Genomic DNA, 27,816 nt, shown 5'->3' on the forward strand with positions numbered 1-27,816 from the left:
CTCTCTGGGCTTCCGGCAAATCATACATGAGGAACCAACAATGACCAACAACGGCTGCTAAGGATCGATGGGCTTGAACTCCGCATCACTCAGGCGGAAGAAGTGACAGAAGTTTGCAAACTTGCCCTGGGTTGGCTCTCACTGCAGCAGTTGAGCCTCAGTGAGGAGCAACATTGCTGCATTGCCTCTCAGGGCAGAGTATACGGCTGGGGCGATACATCAAGCAAGCTTTATACTGGCTGTCCTCTTGCAGTCTTGTCGACAGAGTAATTCCTAGTTTCCAATTCCCAACTGCGCCCTACTCACGATGGGCCAGATTCACAGAACTAACCTAAGACAAAATCCTAAACTTACTACCATTTTGGTATTCACAAAAGGCACTTACTCATTTCGGTATTCACAGAAGTTAGGACTCCTAACTTTAGGACTCCTAAATGCCTTCTGTGAATACCGAAAGTCTTAAAGTTAGGATTTTTCTGATTTTAGGAGTAGTAAAGTTAGGAGTCCTATCTTCTGTGAATACTGAAATGAGTAAGTGCCTTCTGTGAATACCAAAATGGTAGTAAGTTTAGGATTTTGTCTTAAGTTAGTTCTGTGAATCGGGCCCGGAGTCTGGTGCTATTGTGGCTGCTTTCTTATAGTGCACTCTATGCGTGCCGCCCACGACCCCCAGCATGGATACTCTTCCCCCTTGATCGCAGACCTGCCTCTATGCTCACTTACGGCCAAAGATGCAACTGCACTAGATGGATCCTTTACCGTTACTGAGGTTCGAGCCTGCCGTCTCAGATATGAACTAGGGCAAGACGACAGGTTGCAAAGGCTTCCCCATAGAATATTATAAGAGGCTTCGGACACCATTAGTACCTCACTTATTAACACTTCATAGTGATGCCATCCATAATGCCCGATTTCCAGTGGAATTGAACAAAGCCACAATCGAAGCCCTTCATAAGTCGGGCGCCCTCCAAAGTCTTGTGTGTCCTACCGACCGATCTCCCTCATTAACACCGAACTTGAGCTGTACGCCAAGGTGCTGGTCAATCGCCGCCTCCATGTCGTTCCTTCGCTGGTCCACTTGGACCAAGGAGGGTGTATGTCTCATCAGGGGACTCGTCATTGTGTCTGGGGGTTGCAGGTAGCCGCAGCATACCATCATCTACTGCCCGATTGTAATGCCTTTCTCCTCATAAAATGTCGACAAAGTTTTCGATTCTATTTATTGGGACTTCCTCTTGGATGTTTTGGCTCAGCTGGGCTTCAGATTCTGGTACATTAGATTTGTGCGAACTTTATACACAGTCGTCTCGACTAGGATCTGGTGAACCGGTCCCTCTCCCAGGTGTTCCAGATTCATCAGGGCAGCAGACGAGGATGTCCTCTGGTCTATCTCCTGTTTGCACTTTCGACAGAACCCCTGGAGATGTGGGCCCATTGCAATGCGCCGATCCAGGGCTTCTGGCAGAAGAGAGACAACGATGAGGACCGCATTTCGCTATACGCTGACTATCTAGTCCTCTTTCTACGTGAGCCCATTGAGTGCAGCCCTCGAGCACTCGCTATGCTAGCTCCTCACGGGCAGGCGTTCGAACTCCAAATGAATCATTTCAAATCCCTGATGATCCTACTGATTAGGTTTTTCTGCAGGATCATGGCTAGCGGGGTCTGATACACCTCAGTAGGCTGGGTTTTCTCTACCTCAGCACTTACGTCTCCCTAAACCCGACCCTGGCATGGTTGCTGAACCGGACGCCCTTAGTAGCTTGAATGAGAAAAGATCTTGAGCGCTGCTCTTCTTTGCCCCTCAATCTCTTGTGGAGGATCGGGCTTTTTGAAATGATGGTGCTACCCCGTTTTTTATATCTTGAAAAATGTCCCCCACAGTATCTAGTTGGGGGTGATTGGATCACGCTATAGACTCCCATCAGGGGGGGGCACACTACATCATGTGGCGAACCTGGAAGGGCTTGCGAAGTGCGATTTGATTGGAATTTCTCATCAAGGTGATGTATAGCAGAGTTCTACTCTATGCCCCTTCTCCGAGTTACAAGCCAATTACTACTTAAACCACTCCTAGTTCTTCCCCATTCTACGATTCGTCACGCCTTGTCTCATCATCAACCAGCTCTGATGGAGGTCCCCGAGATTTAGCCCCGTAGAGATCCCGCTTCTCTGAGACGGGGTGGAGTTTCCCAGATCTATCGCTCCCTGGTCATCTACACCCCTGACTTATTCCTGGCCATCGACACTCGCTGGGAGTCCTGAATGGGAGCCTTGGAGGATGGGGACAGGAGAGACGCGCTTATGGTGCTCCAGGAGTCAGTCATCTCCTGCTGGCTTTGTAGGATCCAAGTGAATGTTCTTCATATGACCAACCTAACGCCAGTGTGGCTGTGGAAGGCGGGTAAACTACCAACACCCGCTTGCATAGATGTGGTGCAGACAACACCGTTTTTATCATGTAAGTTGGCTGTGTCCCATTATACATTAATAATCGTCCAAACTCCTGGGGTCTTGTCGCATGTGCTGAGGAGGCCGATCGACTGCTCGCCTCGGATTGTGGTCTTGGGTTTACTGGAAGAGTGGATGGAAAGAGTCTGAGATACTTGGAAGATTTGAGGACTCGGTTGGGAAGCGAGATATCACCTGGAACTGGACCTCAATGTCTGCCCCAGATCTGCCACTTTGGCACCATTCCATGAACTCGCGCTCAAAGATGGAAGCGCCAGTGAATTCCGCCCCTAGCAGCCCCAGGACACCGTAAAATATGGAGTATATGATGAGATCATTTTGGGCCATGGGAATCTAATCCTTCTGCTGATCCATGATGGGGGGTAATCTCTGTTTGCCTTTAGGTTTGCTATGCTTGCTGTGTTTTCAGGTATGTTTTATATGTCTAAAAACCAAATAAATATATTTGATCAAAAAAGTGAAATATTATAGGAGGGTGCCTTAATTTCCCTTGTTTGGCAAGTGCAATGTGACCTGGATACTAAGGTAATTACTATGTAGACAGACAAATGCAATAAATAAAGGCCTCCTATACAAAGGGTTTTAGCCTTCAGAAACCCTGTGTTTCAGTACATCAGAGCGTTTGCAAGGGTACAAATCAAATGTAACAATTCAGAAAAGGTTTTTCAAACCATTAGACAGGTTTAGGAAACCATCCGGAATCACTATGTGTAAGAGGAGTTTTATGGGCATTCCTTCAAATACTCATTCGTACGAATGTTAAAAATACATTTATATTTTACCAGCAACTTAAAGGAGGTGGTAATCCAAACCCAAAGGGGAAGAGGCCCCACAGGGTCACCTTCCCTTTGTGAATATTGACAAAAACACCTATACGTAGTAGGCAGTGATCTATGCACCAAAGCCTCCCCTGACAAAAAGGGTTGTGTATCTTTTAATTGTTTTTCTAAACAAGCAAGGACAATGGGCCACAAATAACAACTTTATTGCCATATTTAAATGCAATCACAGACATGGTGCTCTGCTAAGCCCAGCAGGCCACTATCCATGTGATTGCGGCCAATCTCCGTGCATCGGTCAGTTAGCAAAATACCACTACATTTGCTAGAAGTTGGTGCGCGAATTACTACCATTTTCAGGATACATTTCAGTCCATACTATATAAGAAATCACAAATTGTGAATTGTTTTTAATTGTAATTTATAATTAACTTTCTTTGATATACCATGGTATCGTAGGAAGTATTGCCCAAGTAGAAGATCGAACGTGAGAAGGAACCTGGAGCATAAAACACTTAGGCTCAGATTCTCAAAAAAATCACACACAGCTCAGCAGCCAAAAATGCCGCACTGCATTGAATGACAGGGAGGGAGAGTGAAGGTGCCATGTCTACAAAGATATGGCTCTCTCCTCCCCTCTCCCTGGCACTGGTGCTGATGTGTGCTGCTGGCGGCAGGCACACACTTTAGTGCCATAGTTCTAGGGTCTGTGTCTGAGCCTAGCATAGGTTTTGTACAGGAAGGGTGCCCTTCCAGTGGAAAAACTGTGGCTAGATAAGTACAGTGCAGCACACATGGAAAGTCGGAAAAGATAGAAGAAATTAAAACATTTCTTTTTTAAAGTCTGCTTTTCAGCACCATTCATTTTTGCCACAAAACCCTGTCCAGGGGCATATTACAAGGGGTTCGCGCCACCGGAGCGTCACTTTGTATGAATTTACCCAATGACCATAGAGAGCGGACCAGGACATAACTGTAGATTTACTCAATGCCCATAGAGAGTGAACAAGGACATAACTGTAGATTTACTCACTGACCATAGAGAGCGGACCAGGAAATAACTGTAGATTTACTCAATGACCATAGAGAGCGGACCAGGACATAACTGTAAAGGTACTCAATGACCATAGAGAGCGGACCAGGACATAACTGTAGATTTACTCAATGACCATAGAGAGAGGACCAGGACATAACTGTAGATTTACTCACTGGCCAGAGAGCGGACCAGGACATAACTGTAGATTTACTCACTGACCATAGAGAGCGGACCAGGACATAACTGTTGATTTACTCATTGACCATAGACATAACTGTAGATTTACTCAATGACCATAGAGAGCGGACCAGGACATAACTGTAGATTTAATGAATGACCATAGAGAGCGGACCAGGACATAACTGTAGATTTGCTAAATGACCATAGAGAGCGGACCAGGTAATAACTGTAGATTTACTCAATGACCATCGAGAGCGGACCAGGAAATAACTGTAGATTTACTCACTGGCCAGAGAGCGGACCAGGACATTACTGTAGATTTACTCAATGACCATAGAGAGCGGACCAGGAAATACCTGTAGATTTACTCAATGACCATAGAGAGCGGACCAGGACATAATTGTAGATTTACTCACTGACCATAGAGAGCGGACCAGGACATAACTGTAGATTTACTCACTGACCATAGAGAGCGGACCAGGACATAACTGTAGATTTATTCAATGACCATAGAGAGCGGACCAGGACATAACTGTTGATTTACTCATTGGCCATAGACATAACTGTAGATTTGCTCAAAGACCATAGAGAGCGGACCAGGAAATAACTGTAGATTTGCTCAATGCCCATAGAGAGCGGACCAGGACATAACTGTAGATTTACTCAATAACCATAGAGAGCGGACCAGGACATAACCATAGATTTACTAAATGACCATAGAGAGCGGACCAGGTAATAACTGTAGATTTACTCAATGACCATCGAGAGCGGACCAGGAAATAACTGTAGATTTACTCACTGGCCAGAGAGCGGACCAGGACATTACTGTAGATTTACTCAATGACCATAGAGAGCGGACCAGGAAATACCTGTAGATTTACTCAATGACCATAGAGAGCGGACCAGGACATAATTGTAGATTTACTCACTGACCATAGAGAGCGGACCAGGACATAACTGTAGATTTACTCACTGACCATAGAGAGCGGACCAGGACATAACTGTAGATTTATTCAATGACCATAGAGAGCGGACCAGGACATAACTGTTGATTTACTCATTGGCCATAGACATAACTGTAGATTTGCTCAAAGACCATAGAGAGCGGACCAGGAAATAACTGTAGATTTGCTCAATGACCATAGAGAGAGGACCAGGACATAACTGTAGATTTACTCAATGACCATAGAGAGCAGTCCAGGACATAACCGTAGATTTACTCAATGACCATAGAGAGCAGTCCAGGACATAACCGTAGATTTACTAAATGACCATAGAGAGCGGACCAGGTAATAACTGTAGATTTACTCAATGACCATCGAGAGCGGACCAGGAAATAACTGTAGATTTACTCACTGACCAGAGAGCGGACAAGGACATAACTGTAGATTTACTCACTGACCATAGAGAGCGGACAAGGACATAACTGTTGATTTACTCAATGACCATAGAGAGCGGACCTGGATATAACTGTAGATTTACTCAATGACCATAGAGAGCAGACAATGACATAACTAGCGAATTACTCTAAGACTATAGAGAGAGGACCAACACATAACTGTAGATTTACTCAGACCAGACATAACTGTAGATTTACGCAATAACCATAAAGCGGGGACCAGGACATAACTGTAGATTTACTAAATGACCATAGAGAGTGGATAGGACAGGGTTGGTTATCTTCTATCCGGGGTATAATAAAATCGGGGTGAACCATAGGCTGGAGGGAGACAGGGGCCACGGAGTCTGCAGGGTGTTATCCATTGACCTGCTGGATACCAGTAGCACCGCATTAGTTCGAGAGTGCTCCGTACGGACCGGGCTGGTATCTATTGCACCGTGTAGCAGTGTGGAGAGAAAGGGTGTGAGTAGGAGCGGCAGATCGTGGACGGTCTGTGCTACACAACATTGGCCGGCGGTGCCACTTAATATGCTGATTTCATGCCAAAAGCACAATACACGTGACATTGGGTTTACCCGCGTGGCTCTGGTACATGGTGCCGCTAAAACTTGTTCTATTTTCAGGTATGTACACATCTTTGATATCATTGTGACCTAGGGTTTCCCCTAATACTATGTGGGACTGTATTATCAGGGTTGTTAGTGTTGGTCTGAAGTGGAATACAATTGATATCATAAGGATACAAGTGGGCCTCGTACTGGTAGTACTATTTCCAAATGTGTTAATGTCCAATAGTATACGATGTTCATGTCATAGTGATTAACTATGTGTATTGAATATACATTTTATTTACATACATCCTGTGTTAGGCCTTTTTTGTGACGCTCAGTGTATTTTTCGTGTGTGACTGCTGTGCCTTTGCTTCATACATTGCCTCGGAGGAAAGCCTGACTCCTCGGTGTCAAGCTGTCCAAGGGTGACCACGGGTTATACGGTGAGTAAAATCTTCCACCCTTGACATGAGAGGTAGGTTCTTCCTGGCTCGGTGAATCCCTTCAGCCAACCAGAAAATGAAGGTTCTAACAATGGCAGCTTGTAAATTCTGAGGAACAGAGGGCAACGCAGGGTTCAATATAGTTATAGGTCTCCTCTCTAGAGTAGCACGCCTACTCCTTGGCCCCCGAGAGAACACAACGTCATGGTGTAGAACTAATGAAGACATGCAGATCAAACCCCAACAGAGATGGAGTAGCAGCAGGGGGCTTCCCTGGCAGAGAGGGAACAGCATGGCAAAGTTTCAGTACTAATTCTTTCTCTATGTACTCTGTGAAAGAGGAAACAATAGGTGACTTACCACGGATGTCGAAGTAGGTGATGGTGTACTGTGCCACTGCAAGAAGGAAAACAAAGAATCAGAGTGTAAGGTACACGTATACACAAAGACAGCACACTGCAGGGCCAGCATTGCCCAAGGATACATCCAGAAGGCCAATCTTCGCAGGGGCAGCACTGCCCAAGGGTACACCCTGAAGGGCAGTCTTTACAGGGGCAGCACTGCCCATGCATACACCCTGCAGGTCGGTCTTCACAGGGGCAGCACTGCAGTTGTGTCATTTCACTCTTTTTAATCCTGACCCAGGTCTACAAGAATAAAGCTGTACGCCTGCTTTGGAGTTAGTTTTAATCACATTGGTCACATTCTTTGCACACACTGTGCACTCTGCTAGCCGCACAACCCTGTTATTGCCATAGTGGGTTCTACCATATACTAAAACATCTGAAGAGCTCCTCCTTCCTGATGAGAGAGGAAGTTGAAGCCTGCACCGTACTTTGTTGTCACGGTGTGAGGAGAATGGCGAATCTCAAATTAACATGCATAGAGAATCTCGATTTCATTAAAGACAATAGAGGCTACCATTATGCAATCATTCTTTATTGCTGCCCCAACATACAGCCCTTTAAAGAACATCAACACATCACAAAGCAAACAGAATGCTCAGAATACACAAATATCTGGAGCACAAGACATCCTCCTCTTTTAGGCTGCGACAAAACAGGAAAACAACTGTTTGACAAACTTCACAAAGCATTGTCTGAAAGGAACCGTCGAACTCTAAATTAATATACGATAATAAAAGGGGTCAATGCAGAAACCTTAACCCCTTCGCTGCGGGGGTAAATTCCCCCGCTGTACTGGGGGGCGCGCACAGCACAGCATGCTCATGACGAGCTCAGCTCGTAATGAGGCACGGCGCTCCTGTGCTCATGACGATCTGAGCTCGTCACAGGTGCACCGGCTCCCGTGGAACGCTCAGCACAGCAGGGGAATTATCCCCGCGAGTGAGCGTTCCACGGCTCATGACGAGCTCAGCTCGGCATGAGCATGGTAAAGGTTAAAACATTCAATATAATCTTAATTATGACATCATATTTCTTCAAATCTATTGTACTCACCATTACTTATGCCCTCTCCTCAAGGATGAGGAGGGTGGGATGAGGCTAGCCTTCCTTGCCTTTAATGAAATGAAGATTCTCTGTTCATGTTAATTTGAGAATCGCCCTTTCATTACAAGACCGGGGACTGCTAATATGTATTTTTAAAGCCATCCTATGCCGCACAACTTACATAGTTCACGGATCTTAGATCGAGCAAAACATCCGACCTCTTAGTCAGTGAAACTGCTACCCCCTTGCGCAGCTCCTTGTTATGCCACTGCCCTATGTCTGTCTGGGCCTTGTTGCGCCTTCCTTTCTCTGTGTGGCTTCTCTGTGCCTTCTTTGCTCCCTGTGCCTTCTCTGTGCCTCTTTGTCTCTTGCTACCTTTTCTGTGGCTCTGCCTTTTCTCTGTCTGTGATTCGTTGTGCCTTCTTTTCTCATTGTGCCTTTTTTGTTCCTATTTGCCTCTTTCTGCCTTTTTTGTCTCTCTTTGTGCCTTTTTTCACTGTCTTTGCCCACTTACCTGTTTCACTCCCTTCCCCGCCGCTGCTGCCCCCGCAGCCCCTTCCCCCAGCTTGTTCCCGCTCCCTCCTCCCAGCTGTTCTCCCGACCCCTACTTAATGGCAGCTGCTGCATGACAGGGTGAGCAAGACCTCTGACCTCTCGGTCAGAGAAACTGATCCCCCCTCGTGCAGCTCCGTCGTTGCGCCGCTGTCTTTTGTCTCTCTTTGCCTCGTTGTGCCTTTTTGTGCCTTCTTTTCTCCTTGTACCTTTTTGTGCCTCTCTCTGCCTTTTTCGTGCCTTTTTTGTCTCTCTTTGTGCCTCTTTTCACTGTCTTTGCCCACTTGCCCTCTATGCAGTTTCTCTCCCTTCCCCTCTGCTGCTGCCCCCGCAGCCCCTCCCCCCATGTGTGTCCCCACCTCCCAGCTACTCTCCCTCCTCTGACCCCTACTTAATGGCGGGCGCTGGCGCACCAAATACAAGCCAGACTGTGCCTGTCCATGAGCCGACCGCGACCAGCGACCAGCGCCAGGGACTCTGGTCCTCCAACCATCATCTGCTACGACTCAGCAACCCTCCACGCACTCAACGTCAGAAGAAACAACAACTGGCAGCCGTCGATGCCGAACACCACCCAGGGCCAGTACTCCTGCTGATACTGATGCCGCACCTTCACTCACCTCCAGATCCCCACTGCTACCTCCAACCCACCGGAGGCCAGCAAGCCCAAACCCCTGAACTGCATCCTCCTCAATGTACGCTCCCTACACAGACACACCGCAGAAAACTGGGACCTCCTCAACAACCTATCTCCCGACGTCACCTTCCTCACAGAGACCTGGAGCAACTCCAGCTCCTCACCCAACATCGCAACCGCCATCCCCGATGGGTACAAGATCTAGAGGAAGGACCGCCCCAACCACCCGAGAGGTGGACTCGCCATTGTACACAAAAACTCCCTCCGACTCACTGCAGCCAGCACAAATGGCTCCTCCTTCCCCATGGAACCTCCATTTGCAGATCCAGACCAACCCCAGAATGACTCTACGCAGAACCCTTGCCTACAAACCTCCTGGACTGCGCGCCACTTTAACCACAACCATCGCGTCCCACGCCCTCACCTCCACGGACTACGTACTGCTCGGAGACCTGAATTTTCACCTCGAAAACCTCAGCGACTCACGGCCCTCCTTGACAACCTTGCAAACATCGGACTGAAACAGCTCGTCACCACCCCCACCCACAAGGCATGACACACCCTCGACCCCATCTTCGCAGGAGGAAACAACATTTGCTTCAGCCACACCATGCATCCCCTCTGGACGGGCCACCACTGTGCCCACTGCGTCTTTTCAAAACCAACTGCACACAAGTCTGCACCATGCCCCCGCGCAGGAAATGGAGCAAGATCACCGAAGAGCACCTCAACTCCGCCCTCAACCATGCTCCACCACCCACCACGACCGACGGCAACTCTGCAGCCAACGAACTCTGCGATTGGATCACCGACTGCGCAAACACGCTCGCCCCCCACCGGAACTCCAACAGGCAATGCCCCACGAAAGCCATCTGATTCACCACGGACCTCCGAGAATCCAGGCACACATGCAGACGACTTTAGAAAGTATGGACGAACAGCAAAACCTCAGAAGCACGCACCGCCTACAAGACCACTATGACAGAACACCACCAACTCATCAGATCCACGAAGAGGAACTTCATCCAGGACGGAATCCTCTCCAACTCCTGCAACTCTAAGGAACTCTTCAGCATCATACAAGAACTCACCAAACCCCCCCAGCGAAACCCCTGGTGTCCCTCCCTCCCAGGACTCCTGTAATAAACTCTGCTTCTACTTCCTTCACAAAATCAGGATGCTCTACAACAACTTCGATGAACGGAACCAAGGCACCGACACTACAACCATCACTGGCAACTCTACCCTTCCCACCATCACCGCCTGCACCCCTATCACCACAGTAGACACCGCAAAGACCATGAGGAGCATACACTCAGAAGCTCCACCGACCCTTGCCCTGCGCACATCTTCCACAAATTGGCCTCCGCCATAGCACCAAAATTACGACGTACTATCAACTGCACCCTCGAAACAGGCATGTTCTCCGACAACTGAGAACGCGCAGAAGTGAAGCCCCTCCTCAAGAAACCCTCCGCAGACCTGACGGTCCTCAAGAACTACAGACCCTTCTCTCTCCTCCCCTTCACAGCCAAAGTCACTAAGAAGATCGTCAACAACCAGCTCACGAACTTCATAGAATCCAACTTGATCCTCAACACTTCCCAATCCAGATTCCGCAGCAACCACTGCACCAAGACCGCCCTCCAAGCCGCCACGGAGGACATCCGCACTCTCCTCGACCAAGGCCACACGCAGCCCTCATTCTACTAGACCTCTCAGCAGCCTTCAACACCGTCTCCCACCGCACACTAACTGCCAGATTCCAGGACACCGGCATACATGGAACTGCCCTAGACTAAATCTGCTCCTTCCTCACCAGCCAAACTCAAAGAATTAGACTCCTGCCCTTCCGCTCCGAGTCCACAGAGATCAGCTGCAGAGTACCACAAGGATCCTGGCTCAGCCCCACGCTCTTCAACATCTACATGGCACCCGCGCTACCATCATCAGAAAACATGGACTAAGCATAGTCTCCTACACTGATGACACCCGACTCATCCGCTCCGTCACCAAGGAACCCAACATTACCAAACACAGGGGCATATTATCAAGACAGGCGATAAAATTATCGCCGCTTTAGCGGCAGAAAACTGCTGCTAAAATGGCGATAATGGACTTGGTAATATGCTCTATAGAATTCCAATTAAAGCGCATGTTAGACAGGAAGGACATCTAACCTGAGCTTCAATTGGAATACCACAGAGAATATTATCAAGCCCATTATCGCCGTTTTAGCGCCGTTTTCTGCTGCTAAAGCGGCGATAATTGTATCACCTGTCTTGATAATATGCCCCACAGTTTCCAGGAAGGAATTAAGGACACCGCATCCTGGGAGAGCAGCAGATGCCTGAAGCTGAGCTCGATGAAAACCGAAGTCCTAGTCCTCGGATCCATCCCCTCCGCATGGGACAGCACCTGGTGGCCCACCCCCCTTGGTAATCCTCTTACACCTACAAACCATCCCAGCAACCTCTGCATCATACTCGACTCGTCCCTCACCATGAACCGACAGGTCAACTCCTTACCCTCCACGTGCTTCAATACCTTTGGCATTCTCTGCAGGACCTTCAAATGGATCCCCCTGAATCAGAAAGACCATCACACACATAACCAGCAGACTGGAGGAATGCCCTCTATGCCAGAATCAACAAATGTCTACTCCTCAAACTCCAGACCATCCAGAACACCACAGCCAGACTTGTCCTCTGCATCCCACAACAAGACCACATCACTCACCACCTACGAGACCTCCACTGGCTCCCCGTCAAAAAGAGAGTGACCTTCAAGCTGCTCACTCTCCCTTAAATTTATGACAGGACGCCATCCTTTGTCCTTTTTCTTTACAAGGAGCACTGTAGTCAAGTAACCCCTCGATCTTTCCTGATCTGGTACTCGAATCAATGCCCCTATCTCTAACATTTGGGACCCTCTGACTCTATCTTGGTGACCAGCTGGACTAGCTCCGTAGCGGTCGCTCCTCCACGCTCCCTGACTCACCTACCCATTACCTACCTCAGAGATTGATCCTACCTTCGCCCACAAGCGCCTCGAAGCTACCACAGCGCCTGGTATCGTGATTGCTCCCGACTTCGCCCACTAGCGCCTCGAAGCGAAAACAGCGCCTGGTATCGTTGCATAGCTTCTTCATTTTCATTTATTAGAAGTTGCGCCGCATTGGTTTGTTTGTTTATTTTAGACTCCTCATTGTGGTCGCGTCGTGTAACTGCGCCCCAGTTTCGATTCCTGGCATTCCATTTGTTTGGTCACTCGTGGCTCCCCCCCGCTCCCGCCTCCAGGCTGACCCTCCCTCGCCCCTCCCCTTCCACTACCCACATATGACAGATGCTTTAGCGTGCAGCGTTAACGCGCAGCGGTCGCGCCCCATCCGCGCCGAAGGCGCGCCAAAGGTAAGCCCGTCTGCGCCCGTCCGCGCCTGGACCGCGCCCAGAGCCATACCCCCTGGCCCCCACACCACCCATCCCACCCGCATTACATACGACGCCTCCACCCTCTTAGCCCTAAACCCCGGCCGCCTCCCCAAATGCGCCCAAGCCGCTCCTGGATACACCCATGGACCATTTACATGCAACTCCTGCAAGTTTGACGGCACCAAGACCAACCCCTCATCCACTAACACCAAACAGAAACTTGACACCAACCACCTAAAATGCATCCTGCTCAACACCCGCTCGGTCCACAGACACGCTATCGACCTTTGGAATCTACTAGACACCATCTCTCCGGACGTCGCCTTCCTAACAGAAACATGGATGAACGCCTCCTCAGCCCCTGACATCACCATCGCCATCCCGGAAGGCTACAAGATCATCCGAAAAGACCGCTACAAACAAACAGGAGGAGGCATCGCTATCGTCCACAAGAATTCCATCCGCATCTCAACCAACTCAGACGTCAACCTCGTTAGCGCCGAACACCTTCACTTCCAGATCCACACCGACCCCAAGACCACACTCAGAGGCACCCTCCTCTACAGGCCACCAGGACCCCGTGCACAATTCAGTGAAGACATCACTGACTTTATCACCCCACACGCCCTCCCTTCCGAGAACTACATTCTATTGGGAGACCTCAATTTTCACCTGGAGAAAAGCAAAAGCAACGACAACAACTCCACCACCCTTCTGGACAATCTCGCCAACCTCGGACTCAAACAACTTGTTAATACCCCCACTCACTATGCAGGTCACACACTCGACCCCATCTTCACCTTCAGCAAACATATCTCCTTCAGTCACACCACAGCTCTCCATTGGACGGACCACAGCTGCGTTCACTTTACCTACAAAAAGACCACAACCCACAACCACCCTCAACCCACTCTACGAAGAAACTGGAACAAAATCACCACCAACCAAATCTCCTCATCGCTTCTCCAAAACCCCCCTGCCCACTCTTCAAACGCCAACCAAGCAGCCATTAACCTCACTCAATGGCTAACTAACAGCGCTGACAACCTAGCACCCCTGAAAAAAACGCCAAATCAAACTAGGCAGCAAAAACACCCCTTGGTTCAACGATGATCTTAAGAAATCCAAGAAACTCTGCCGCTCCCTTATGAAGGCCTGGAAAAAAGACCCAAACTCCAGCACCAGGGACGCCTTCAAAAACGCCACCCGCAGACACCACCAACTGATCCGGACTGCCAAGAAAGCCGCTTTCAAAGGAATTATTCAACATCGTCAAAGAGTTCACCAACCCCACTGCCAACTCCAACGATATCACTCCCTCTCAAGCCCTTTGCGACTCCCTAGCCTCGTTCTTCCACGACAAAATCGCAGACATCCACAACAGCTTTGACAACCAACCCGGAGACCAACACACCCAACCTTCTGCAGTACCTTCTCCCCCCTTGAACATCCTTAAGGACTGGGACCCAATCTCCACTGAGGACACCATCCGCCTGATGAACTCCATCCACTCAGGATCCCCCACAGACCCATGCCCTCACCACATCTTCAACAAAGCTGACTCCATCATAGCACCACACCTCTGAGACGTCATCAACTGCTCCCTCAACTCCGCCACATTCCCGGAAACCTGGAAACACGCTGAACTCAGCGCCCTTCTGAAAAAACCCACAGCTGACCCGACCGAACTCAAAAACTACCGCCCCATCTCGCTCCTTCCATTCCCGGCCAAAGTCATCGAGAAAGCTGTCAACAACCAGCTCGCCGCCTTCCTCAAACCAACAAATCCCTCGACTCCTCACAGTCCGGCTTCCGGGCCAAACACAGTACTGAGACCGCACTCATCACAGCAACAGACGACATTCGAACTCTACTGGACAATGGTGACACAGTCGCCCTCATCCTCCTCGACCTCTCCGCAGCTTTCGACACAGTCTGTCATAGCACCCTTATACAACGCCTCAGAAACATCGGAATCCAAGGAAAAGCACTGGAATGGATCACCTCGTTCCTCACCGGAAGAACCCAGAGAGTGCGCCTCCCACCATTCAAATCAGAGGCCACTGAAGTCATTTGCGGCGTACCACAAGGATCTTCACTCAGCCCCACCCTCTTCAACGTATACATGAGCCCCCTCGCGGCCATCGCACGCCAACACAACCTCAACATCATCTCCTACACTGATGACACTCAACTGATCCTCTCACTCACCAAAGACCCTAACACCGCCAAAACCAACCTACATGAAGGAATGAAAGAAGTAGCTGAATGGATGAAACACAGCCGTCTGAAACTGAACTCAGACAAAACAGAAGTCCTTATCTTAGGTTCCTCCCCCTCCGCCTGGGACGACTCTTGGTGGCCAGAGGCCCTTGGAAAAGCACCCATCCCAACGGACCACGCACGGAACCTGGGTATCATCCTGGACTCCTCACTCTCGATGACCAGACAAGTCAACGCCGTTTCTTCATCTTGCTTCAACATTCTTCGCATGCTCAAAAAAACATTTCGCTGGATCCCCACCGAAACCAGAAAAACGGTCACCCACGCACTGGTTACAAGCCGCCTGGACTACGGAAACACCCTATACGCCGGTACCACCGCAAAACTTCAGAAAAAACTCCAACGCATCCAGAACGCTTCAGCCAGACTCATTCTAGACATCCCGCGTAATGACCACATCTCTAGCCACCTGAAAAAACTCCACTGGCTCCCAGTCAACAAGAGGATTACTTTCCGACTCCTAACCCACGCACACAAAGCACTTTACGAACTCGGACCCGAATGCCTCAACACACGACTTTCCTTCTACACCCCCTCCCGCCAGCTACGCTCCGCCTACCAAGCCCTTGCTGCTGTACCTCGCATCAACAAAACCACCATGGGAGGAAGATCCTTCTCCTACCTGGCAGCTAAAACCTGGAACTCACTTCCCACTCACCTTCGCCTCACTCAGAACCACCTAGCATTCAGAAAGCAACTTAAAACCTGGATATTCGACAAGTAATCCCCCACCCTTCTTCAAGCGCCTTGAGACCCTCTGGGTATATAGTGCGCTATATAAATCAACTGAATTGAATTTAATTGAATATCAGCAACAACTTCTCTGCATCTAAAGATAACTCCCTCTGTTAGCCGATCTGTACTGGGTATTCCCAAAACTCTATCATGAAGCCTCTTCAAAAACTCAAAAGGCCATTGTGATTTTCTCGCAATTGAGATTGAAGAATCTTGAACTTTACTTGGGAAGAACCCACACTTCTCACCTTGTGATCGGGAGCCTGAAGATCTAGCTCACCCCCCCCCCCCCACCCCACACACACACACACACACACACGGTTTCTCAAGTTTCTCCCTCTCTTGGGGTAGAAGTTTGAGTATCGGAGTACCCTCTGCCATAGCTATTATAATTTCATGGATCCTGTGTATAAGACTCGGACCTGGAAGCACCACGGCCGGCAGCAAGTGCCCTCCTGTCAGCCCTTCCAAAAACAGCCCTGGACCCAAATACTCTTCGCGTACTGGTCTGAGCCTTACTGAAAGCAGTGAAAGTAGAGACGCATTCTCCCAATGACTTTACAAAGCTTTCGCCAAAGAGAAGTCCCTTGGAATCTCTCATGTCCTCCCTAGTGGCCAGGTCGGCCAGTTTAGGGTCCATTCACATCAGTACGGCTTTCTGCCTCTTAGTTCTTAGGCTCGCATTGGTGTTACGTAACATGCAGATGGCAAGTTGTGCCCAACCTCTCAACATATCCAAATTGACCCGACCACTCTTCCCTCTGGCCTCCTCTGCCATCTCTAAGATATGGGGAACAGACCCAGGACGTCAAGGATCTTGTCCTGACATTATTTAAGGCATTTTTCAGTTCTTTTTCTCCGGTAATTCCCAAATTTGAAAAAAAACGTTATCAGCTCTGGTTCCAAGTTAGGGGTGTTATAATGTTTTCTTCCATAGAAGGTCTGGGACACTCCGTCCGAATCAAAGTGCGGGTCTCCTTATGCAGAGAATTCCTTACGCAGTGGCTTAAGTATTTGCCAACGTGGTCTCTTGGCCACCATTCTGCGCTGCACAGACGCTTCATCATTGCAGTGTTGATCATCTCTCCTCGAAGGGGTCTTTCACCTCACTGGAGCCAGCGGAATGCTCCGGGTCCTCATCTAAGCTACTCAACAACTCACCGTTGTGGATCAGAAATATACTCATCCCATTCCATGTTGTCGTAATCATTGTTATCCTCAGCAGGGGGGGCTCTTCCGTTGGAGCTGAGGAGCGTCGCCCCACTCAAATGACCCTTGAAGCCCCCTCCTGAGGTGAAAAATAAAATAGTAATTCATTGCATTTTATTTTTCGTCATCCTGTCCCGAACTGAGTGTCATGACGGAGCGGGACTTGCAGAGTGACAGCAGCAAGGAATGGTGAGCAGAGGGCTGACTTTGCACTGTTTAAAGTGCGCATGTCTCTTTGGCCGGCCGTCTTGAGATGTCCAGCCGGACATGTGCACTTTAAACCTCTCAGCCCAGCGGTCTCAAGACAGCTGGGTTGAGTTAGTGCAGACCTCCAGTAAGCTGTGAAACCCAGTGAGGCCGCTCTCTCCAATCAGGGCGCTGCTCACATGCGCCAAGTGAGGCCGCTCTCTCGAATCAGGGCGATGCTCACATGCTCCAGGAGAGGCCACTCTCTCCAATCAGGGCGCTGCTCACATGCGCAAAGTGAGGCCGCTCTCTCCAATCAGGGAGCTGCTCACATGCTCCAAGTGAGGCCGCTCTCTCCAATCAGGGCGATGCTCACATGCTCCAGGAGAGGCCACTCTCTCCAATCAGGGCGCTGCTCACATGCGCAAAGTGAGGCCGCTCTCTCCAATCAGGGAGCTGCTCACATGCTCCAAGTGAGGCCGCTCTCTCCAATCAGGGCGCTGCTTACATGCTGCATGTGATCAGCGCCTGGATTGGGCAAGGGAGTTTGCTCGTTCCCACAGCCCTGTATTCGGGAAAGAAGAAGACAGGAGTGCAAGACGTGCAAGGTAGGTGTTTCTTTATCCAATGTTTTTATTTTATTTGTCCGCGTGTCCACCCCCCCTCTCCGTACATGCCAGCCGCCACTGATCCTCAGTAGAATTCAACCTGTCTCCCAACTCTTTTGTGACATGAAGGTCACTCTTCTCAAACATGCCACGAAGGGCAACTTTTCTTTGTCCCCTATCACGGAGGCCCTTACTCTTGCGCTGCTAGGAGCCCCAGGCTCGATTGTTGCCTAAAGGCTTCCTGTGCCGTAGATGTGGCATAACCATTCCCCCAACACAGGCTTCAGAGGTAGAAGGGGAGTCCCCATCTCAGAGCGAAAAATACTTTGCCTCGGCTGGGATGTCCTCGGCCGATTAGCCAGTGCGGCGTCCACCACCTCTCTTACTGAGGACCTAAGTTCCTCTTCTAGAACTTTTGTAATCGATCCCCCCATGAAAGCCACTGCTTGATGGGCCTGGGTGTTCGAACTCAAGCTGTCTGTGCGGCTTGGTTGCTCGCTCGTTGAGGCCTAGCATGCCCCTAGCGTCTGCACTGGCGTAACGAAAAGTGAGGGGTCTCCCTGCACGGTACTTAGGGGGGGGCCCCCTCCGGGCTCAATCAGGAGCTCCCCCGGCCAGAGTTCAGTGCCGAGGGGGCCCCTTGGATCCAGGGGCCCCCCCGCACCGCGTGGGCTGCGGGGGCCTGTGTTACGCCCCTGAGCGTCAGGGATGTTGCCTAGCAAAGCGCTCGGGCGTCGTTGTTTGGTCTCCCTTTTTCAGGGAAAAAATTGGCAGAGGGGATACTCCCCTTTAAGAATACTCCCCGTTCAGCAGGCGGCCGACCGGAGGGAAGCCCTCCGTGACCGCGCCACGCTTGTTACAGAAGCCGAGAAGGCAACGGAGGCCGTGGCAAAGGGAGGGGCACTTCCCAAGACGCAAGGAGTCCTCCTTAAGAGTTGCAACAGAAAAGCTGAAACAAGCATTGGCATAGCCAATAGGTCTCGCCTTTGGGACCTTATAAGTGTTTGGCCATGTAACAGTTGATGTTGTTGCACCAAGGATATTGTGCTGGATAACTAAACACTTATAAAGTCCCAAATGTGAGACCTATTGGCTATGCCAATGCTTTTTTTAATGAGTTACTGTGTTTTTTTGCAATTTTGAATCAAGAAATGTGTACTTGTGTTTATATTTGCATTTCATGCTTAAATATAGTGCTTAGTGCTGGTTTTGCATGCTTTTGTGCAATCTTTGCAAACCTTCACAAAAGCAGATTACACACATTTCATACATCGCACATTTATATGGTGGTTCCGTGCAATGTTCACCCTTTTAATGCTGTTCAAGGAACACCGCCCCTCAACCAGCATTGGGCTCCCTGCATCAAAGCACTAGACTTCCACGCACACGACGTTGAGGTGAACTCACATCTGTCCTCAAGTGACATTCACTCACCCACTCACTCCCCAGAGGCTCTTCTGCCAGCTGATTATGCATTTCAATAATTACCGGTTTCCACTGCGCCACCGCAGTGAAAGGCTTGCACCAGCGCAGCGCCACGACACCAGGGACGCGCGAAGCACCCAACGGGGCAATAGTTCAAGTCTGGGGTGCACTCACATGAAATCGGGGTGCATGGTAACTGCACTCATAACCGACTGAGCGCCATCAAACAGTTGCAGCGGCGGAGCACGGATGTGTGATACCAGCCAGTTAAAGTGCCAAGTGCTTGAAAGGTGCAATGCGGGTGAGGATCTTAGCTCGATCGTAAAACGCACTCAGATGTGAACTTAAAGTTTAAAGTGCACTCAAGTGAAATGTTCAACGACTACTCGATGCCCCCTAGACGTAAATCAATCGGCGGAGTAGACTACTCTGCCGACTGATTTGCGTGTAGGGGCATCGCAGCCGTTAGGCTGTTGCAGTGTTGGGGTGATAAGGGGGCGGAGCCACACAATTAAAGTGCCATGGGCTTGAAAAGTGCAACAAGAATGTCCGAGATGCACAAAGATGCTACGGATCCTAAGTGAGGCGGTGTGAGCAACTCTGCACCTTTGTTCTCGAACTCTCCGATAATGCCAAGGCACCACCCAAAATACCATACCCTGCCCATTCGTTCCTGGGCGACGCCACTCCCAAGGCCCGTGAAATCACTGCGCGCTGCTGCTCGTAACCGCAAGCCGAGGGCCTTTTCACAGGAACCTGCAAGGTTCTGGAGCTGACAGAAACTTCAAAGAGGTAAGGGACTCAGGGGCAGATTTACAAGCCCCTTGTGCCTCTTTTACGCTGCTGTTGCGTCACTTTTGTGACGCAGCGGCGGCACAAAGCCGGCGCCATGCTGGTGGGTATTTAAAACATGACGCGTCTGAGAGATGCGTCACGTTGTAAAGCCCTGCTCCACATGTAGGCGTTCTGGCACGGGGGCCAGACCGTAAATTGGAGGGGCACATTAGAAAGGGCATACAATACAATCTATAATAAAATGTATGGAAAAAGCACTCAGTTAACAAAGCATATACGTAGGAAGCAGTTATCCTGCGAGGAGCAGCGAATAAAAGCGGAGGATGTCTGCGTGCTCCGGATATTAATGGAATCTGAACATTCTGTTTGCTTTGTGATATATTAATGTTCTTTAAAGGGCTGCAATTAAGGAATTATTGCAGAACAGAAGCCTGCAGTCTTGTAAGGAAAGCCCTAGGGTGAAGCCCGCCACCTCTGGAGGGTGAGGGATTCCATCCTAATAAAAGAATATTCCTTGGTAATCTAGGTTCCTAATTTTCTCTGTCAGACCCCTGTATATCGTGGTGTGAGTAATTTATAAATTGGGAGTGAATAACTACTGGTTTCAAAATCTACCCTGCCCCTCCTTTTGTGTCTGGTTTTCAAAACAAACCATAAGGCAAACAGTCTTTTTCTGACAGGGTCTGTCACAAAAATACTGCAAATGTTATCTTTTTCTCTTCGCAATATTTGCTGTTTCTTATTGCAAAATTTTCTAGCCCAGGTCACATAATCCACAGGGTCAATTTAGGTTTAAAACTGTTTATTTGAGTGTCCTGAGCTTGCCCAGCAGACAGATTATCCACTTCAATGTTGGCCGATGATATAGTTTGCAGTGCTTAATTCGAGCCGGTGTTTTCCAATACTGGTCACCGGTATTTAAATTCAGCACCAGCAGTTATGACCGCCCACCACTTGGTGGCGGTGTTTGTCTTCTTTCGAGGTGAGCCTATCACAAGAGTGTTTAATAATTCAAAATGTATTAAAAAAAAAGTAATATCCTCCTCCCAGGCCAATCTTATAGCTTTTAGGGCCTGGAATAGTCCAGATTGCCACACTTGTATGATGGCTGCACGTTGTGTGACTGGCATTGGCGGCGCTGACAGGGAGAAATGTACAAATGAAGCGCTGTGAGTCTGGGAGGCGCTGTGTCTGCTGCTGCACACCACGAGTGATCCTGGGCTTCTGAACCAGAAGTGACCAAGTCTGGAACTCCTGACACGGGGGCATATGAGCAAGAATCTCGTTAAAATTATCGCCGTTTTAGCGACAGGAAACTGCAGCTAAAACGGCGATAATGGGCTTGCTAATATGCGTAATAGAATGCCAATAGAAGCCCAGGTTATATGTGCAGGACATCTATCCTGGGGTTCTATTGGAATTCTGTAACGCATATTAGCAAGCCCATTATCGCCGTTAAAACGGCGATAATTTTAACGAGGTTCTTGCTAATATGCCCCTTGGTTTTACCGGGGGCATGCTTGTTCCCGATAAAAATGAGTTTGGACAGGGGGCAGGAGTGTGGACAGAGCCCGCCCCCACCCACTCCGTCCACGCCCCACAGACCCCACCAAGAGCCAAAGCCCCACTAACCCCACACCGTCACGCCAGCAGTCACGTGCCTTGTAATACCTGTTATGTCTGGAATATGAGGACGCCCCCCACCAAATGACGAGCACCTGCTAAAGACACCCACAGTACAATGTTTGAGACAACCCACCGTACAGAGATGGCACAGCAACATTTGTTCTCCACGCGAATCTTCTAGGAATCATTCCATTCCATCATTTATGGGTGTCTGCATTTATATTCACGAACATCACTGTGGAGCAAAGGACAGCGGTGCATATGGAAGGAAAGGGTTTACTTGTGGGTGATACATTAACTACTGAATCTCACAATTTTAAACAATTACATTTCACATCTTCACATGTTTGTGGCCCGGGGCGAGCTGCACAGAATCGCACAAGTTTCAGTCAAGCGCCAAGTCCCTGGTTCAGAATCGCAGAGTGGCCTTTAGATCACACCCCCGGCCCTTCTTAGCTCGCAGAGTCATTACAAACGGGGGTGGGGCATATGCAAATGAGTCTTCCCATCATCCACTGCGCCTCGCTTCCCATGGTGGGTGTGATCTGCATGTGACATGCCTGTCCTCGCCCTGCAGAAGCACGCGGTGCCTTTGCGTCATCAGGCTGTGAACAAACATTCTTTACTCAGTCGGGGTTACAAATGTCTTTACATTATTCAACAACTTAGTGTAAGTTAGTAAGTAGTAATTCACTTTATAATTTTGATATCTTAAAACCATAGAAGGTGAAATACAAAGTTCGGTGCATTTCTTAAAACCTTGTGATGTTGCTCACGGTGTGAGAGTTTTAAGTGTTGTAGTAAGAAGGATTCTCACCCATGTTTCCCTGTATCCCAGAGTGTGGAGGTCGTGCAGGTGTGTGTGTCATGCAGGTGTGTGTGTCATGCAGGTGTGTGTGTGTCATGCAGATGTGTGTGTCATGCAGGTGTGTGTGCCATGCAGGTGTGTGTGTCATGCAGGTGTGTGTGTGTTATGCAGGTGTGTGTGTCATGCAGGTGTGAGTGTGTCATGCAGGTGCGTGTGTCATGCAGGTGTGTGTGTCATGCAGGTGTGTGTGTCATGCAGGTGTGTGTGTCATGCAGGTGTGTGTGTCATGCAGGTGTGAGTGTGTCATGCAGGTGTGAGTGTCATGCAGGTGTGTGTGTCATGCAGGTGTGTGTGTCATGCAGGTGTGTGTGTCATGCAGGTGTGTGTGTGTCATGCAGGTGCGTGTGTCATGCAGGTGTGTGTGTCATGCAGGTGTGTGTGTCATGCAGGTGTGTGTGTCATGCAGGTGTGTGTGTCATGCAGGTGTGAGTGTGTCATGCAGGTGTGAGTGTCATGCAGGTGTGTGTGTCATGCAGGTGTGTGTGTCATGCAGGTGTGTGTGTCATGCAGGTGTGTGTGTGTCATGCAGGTGTGTGTGTCATGCAGGTGTGAGTGTGTCATGCAGGTGCGTGTGTCATGCAGGTGTGTGTGTCATGCAGGTGTGTGTGTCATGCAGGTGTGTGTGTCATGCAGGTGTGTGTGTCATGCAGGTGTGAGTGTGTCATGCAGGTGTGAGTGTCATGCAGGTGTGTGTGTCATGCAGGTGTGTGTGTCATGCAGGTGTGTGTGTCATGCAGGTGTGTGTGTGTCATGCAGGTGCGTGTGTCATGCAGGTGTGTGTGTCATGCAGGTGTGTGTGTCATGCAGGTGTGTGTGTCATGCAGGTGTGTGTGTCATGCAGGTGTGAGTGTGTCATGCAGGTGTGAGTGTCATGCAGGTGTGTGTGTCATGCAGGTGTGTGTGTCATGCAGGTGTGTGTGTCATGCAGGTGTGTGTGTGTCATGCAGGTGTGTGTGTCATGCAGGTGTGTGTGTCATGCAGGTGTGTGTGTCATGCAGGTGTGTGTGTCATGCAGGTGTGAGTGTGTCATGCAGGTGTGAGTGTCATGCAGGTGTGTGTGTCATGCAGGTGTGTGTGTCATGCAGGTGTGTGTGTCATGCAGGTGTGTGTGTCATGCAGGTGTGTGTGTCATGCAGGTGTGAGTGTGTCATGCAGGTGTGAGTGTCATGCAGGTGTGTGTGTCATGCAGGTGTGTGTGTCATGCAGGTGTGTGTGTCATGCAGGTGTGTGTGTGTCATGCAGGTGCGTGTGTCATGCAGGTGTGTGTGTCATGCAGGTGTGTGTGTCATGCAGGTGTGTGTGTCATGCAGGTGTGTGTGTCATGCAGGTGTGAGTGTGTCATGCAGGTGTGAGTGTCATGCAGGTGTGTGTGTCATGCAGGTGTGTGTGTCATGCAGGTGTGTGTGTCATGCAGGTGTGTGTGTGTCATGCAGGTGTGTGTGTCATGCAGGTGTGTGTGTCATGCAGGTGTGTGTGTCATGCAGGTGTGTGTGTCATGCAGGTGTGTGTGTGTCATGCAGGTGTGAGTGTCATGCAGGTGTGAGTGTCATGCAGGTGTGTGTGTCATGCAGGTGTGTGTGTGTCATGCAGGTGTGTGTGTCATGCAGGTGTGAGTGTCATGCAGGTGTGTGTGTCATGCAGGTGTGTGTGTCATGCAGGTGTGTGTGTCATGCAGGTGTGTGTGTCATGCAGGTGTGTGTGTCATGCAGGTGTGAGTGTGTCATGCAGGTGTGAGTGTCATGCAGGTGTGTGTGTCATGCAGGTGTGTGTGTGTCATGCAGGTGTGTGTGTCATGCAGGTGTGTGTGTGTCATGCAGGTGTGTGTGTCATGCAGGTGTGTGTGTCATGCAGGTGTGTGTGTCATGGAGGTGTGTGTGTCATGCAGGTGTGAGTGTCATGCAGGTGTGTGTGTCATGCAGGTGTGTGTGTGTCATGCAGGTGTGTGTGTCATGCAGGTGTGTGTGTGTCATGCAGGTGTGTGTGTCATGGAGGTGTGTGTGTCATGCAGGTGTGAGTGTCATGCAGGTGTGTGTGTCATGCAGGTGTGTGTGTCATGCAGGTGTGTGTGTCATGCAGGTGTGAGTGTGTCATGCAGGTGTGAGTGTCATGCAGGTGTGTGTGTCATGCAGGTGTGTGTGTCATGCAGATGTGTGTGTCATGCAGGTGTGTGTGTGTCATGCAGGTGTGTGTGTCATGCAGGTGTGTGTGTCATGCAGGTGTGTGTGTCATGCAGGTGTGTGTGTCATGCAGGTGTGTGTGTGTCATGCAGGTGTGAGTGTCATGCAGGTGTGTGTGTCATGCAGGTGTGTGTGTCATGCAGGTGTGTGTGTCATGCAGGTGTGTGTGTGTCATGCAGGTGTGTGTGTCATGGAGGTGTGTGTGTCATGCAGGTGTGAGTGTCATGCAGGTGTGTGTGTCATGCAGGTGTGTGTGTCATGCAGGTCTGTGTGTCATGCAGGTGTGTGTGTCAGGCAGGTGTGTGTGTCATGCAGGTGTGAGTGTCATGCAGGTGTGTGTGTCATGCAGGTGTGTGTGTCATGCAGGTGTGTGTGTCATGCAGGTGTTTGTGTGTCATGCAGGTGTGTGTGTCATGGAGGTGTGTGTGTCATGCAGGTGTGAGTGTCATGCAGGTGTGTGTCATGCAGGTGTGTGTGTCATGCAGGTGTGTGTGTTTCATGCAGGTGTGTGTGTGTCATGCAGGTGTGTGTCATGCAGGTGTGTGTGTGTCATGCAGGTGTGTGTCATGCAGGTGTGTGTGTCATGCAGGTGTGTGTGTGTCATGCAGGTGTGTGCGTCATGCAGGTGTGTGTGTCATGCAGGTGTGTGTGTCATGCAGGTGTGTGTGTCATGCAGGTGTGTGTGTCATGCAGGTGTGTGTGTGTCATGCAGGTGTGTGTGTCATGCAGGTGTGTGTGGCATGCAGGTGTGTGTGTCATGCAGGTGTGTGTGTCATGCAGGTGTGTGTGTGTCATGCAGGTGTGTGTGTCATGCAGGTGTGTGTGTCATGCAAGTGTGTGTGTCATGCAGGTGTGTGTGTCATGCAGGTGTGTGTGTGTCATGCAGGTGTGTGTGTGTCATGCAGGTGTGTGTGTGTCATGCAGGTGTGTGTGTCATGCAGGTGTGTGTGTCATGCAGGTGTGTGTGTGTCATGCAGGTGTGTGTGTCATGCAGGTGTGTGTGTCATGCAGGTGTGTGTGTGTCATGCAGGTGTGTGTGTCATGCAGGTGTGTGTGTGTCATGCAGGTGTGTGTGTGTCATGCAGGTGTGAGTGTCATGCAGGTGTGTGTGTCATGCAGGTGTGTGTGTGTCATGCAGGTGTGTGTGTCATGCAGGTGTGTGTGTGTCATGCAGGTGTGTGTGTCATGGAGGTGTGTGTGTCATGCAGGTGTGTGTGTCATGCAGGTGTGTGTGTGTCATGCAGGTGTGTGTGTCATGCAGGTGTGTGTGTCATGCAGGTGTGTGTGTCATGCAGGTGTGTGTGTCATGCAGGTGTGTGTGTCATGCAGGTGTGTGTGTGTCATGCAGGTGTGTGTGTGTCATGCAGGTGTGTGTCATGCAGGTGTGTGTGTCATGCAGGTGAGTGTGTCATGCAGGTGTGTGTGTCATGCAGGTGTGTGTGTCATGCAGGTGTGTGTGTGTCATGCAGGTGTGTGTGTGTCATGCAGGTGTGTGTGTCATGCAGGTGTGTGTGTCATGCAGGTGTGTGTGTCATGCAGGTGTGTGTGTGTCATGCAGGTGTGTGTGTGTCATGCAGGTGTGTGTGTCATGCAGGTGTGTGTGTGTCATGCAGGTGTGTGTGTCATGGAGGTGTGTGTGTCATGCAGGTGTGAGTGTCATGCAGGTGTGTGTGTCATGCAGGTGTGTGTGTCATGCAGGTGTGTGTGTCATGCAGGTGTGTGTGTCATGCAGGTGTGTGTGTCATGCAGGTGTGTGTGTGTCATGCAGGTGTGTGTGTCATGGAGGTGTGTGTGTCATGCAGGTGTGAGTGTCATGCAGGTGTGTGTGTGTCATGCAGGTGTGTGTGTCATGCAGGTGTGTGTGTCATGCAGGTGTGTGTGTGTCATGCAGGTGTGTGTGTGTCATGCAGGTGTGTGTCATGCAGGTGTGTGTGTGTCATGCAGGTGTGTGTCATGCAGGTGTGTGTGTCATGCATGTGTGTGTGTGTCATGCAGGTGTGTGCGTCATGCAGGTGTGTGTGTCATGCAGGTGTGTGTGTCATGCAGGTGTGTGTGTCATGCAGGTGTGTGTGTCATGCAGGTGTGTGTGTCATGCAGGTGTGTGTGTGTCATGCAGGTGTGTGTGTCATGCAGGTGTGTGTGGCATGCAGGTGTGTGTGTCATGCAGGTGTGTGTGTCATGCAGGTGTGTGTGTGTCATGCAGGTGTGTGTGTGTCATGCAGGTGTGTGTGTCATGCAAGTGTGTGTGTCATGCAGGTGTGTGTGTCATGCAGGTGTGTGTGTGTCATGCAGGTGTGTGTGTCATGCAGGTGTGTGTGTGTCATGCAGGTGTGTGTGTCATGCAGGTGTGTGTGTCATGCAGGTGTGTGTGTGTCATGCAGGTGTGTGTGTCATGCAGGTGTGTGTGTGTCATGCAGGTGTGTGTGTGTCATGCAGGTGTGTGTGTGTCATGCAGGTGTGTGTGTGTCATGCAGGTGTGTGTGTGTCATGCAGGTGTGAGTGTCATGCAGGTGTGTGTGTCATGCAGGTGTGTGTGTGTCATGCAGGTGTGTGTGTGTCATGCAGGTGTGTGTGTCATGCAGGTGTGTGTGTCATGCAGGTGTGTGTGTCATGGAGGTGTGTGTGGCATGCAGGTGTGTGTGTCATGCAGGTGTGTGTGTGTCATGCAGGTGTGTGTGTCATGCAGGTGTGTGTGTCATGCAGGTGTGTGTGTCATGCAGGTGTGTGTGTCATGCAGGTGTGTGTGTCATGCAGGTGTGTGTGTGTCATGCAGGTGTGTGTGTGTCATGCAGGTGTGTGTCATGCAGGTGTGTGTGTCATGCAGGTGTGTGTGTCATGCAGGTGTGTGTGTCATGCAGGTGTGTGTGTCATGCAGGTGTGTGTGTGTCATGCAGGTGTGTGTGTGTCATGCAGGTGTGTGTGTCATGCAGGTGTGTGTGTCATGCAGGTGTGTGTGTCATGCAGGTGTGT

At 50.0% G+C, this 27,816-nt stretch overlaps 1 protein-coding gene across 3 annotated transcripts in view; it reads right to left on the reverse strand.

The window, feature by feature from the left end:
* Nucleotides 1-27,816, reverse strand: part of LOC144766777 (glutathione S-transferase P 1-like) — a 144,770-nt gene that overhangs the window by 67,770 nt on the left and 49,184 nt on the right. For 2 of the 3 annotated variants that reach the window (XM_078650520.1, XM_078650514.1), the window contains exon 2: nt 7,224-7,259. The exons of the other annotated variant lie outside the window; for it this stretch is intronic. In XM_078650520.1, the coding sequence (XP_078506646.1) occupies nt 7,224-7,259 (36 nt within the window). The remainder of the gene's footprint in view (nt 1-7,223; nt 7,260-27,816) is intronic. 3 annotated transcript variants of the gene reach the window in all.

The sequence above is a fragment of the Lissotriton helveticus genome, chromosome 1_1 (assembly GCF_964261635.1).
Source record: "Lissotriton helveticus chromosome 1_1, aLisHel1.1, whole genome shotgun sequence".
NCBI lineage: Eukaryota > Metazoa > Chordata > Amphibia > Caudata > Salamandridae > Lissotriton > Lissotriton helveticus.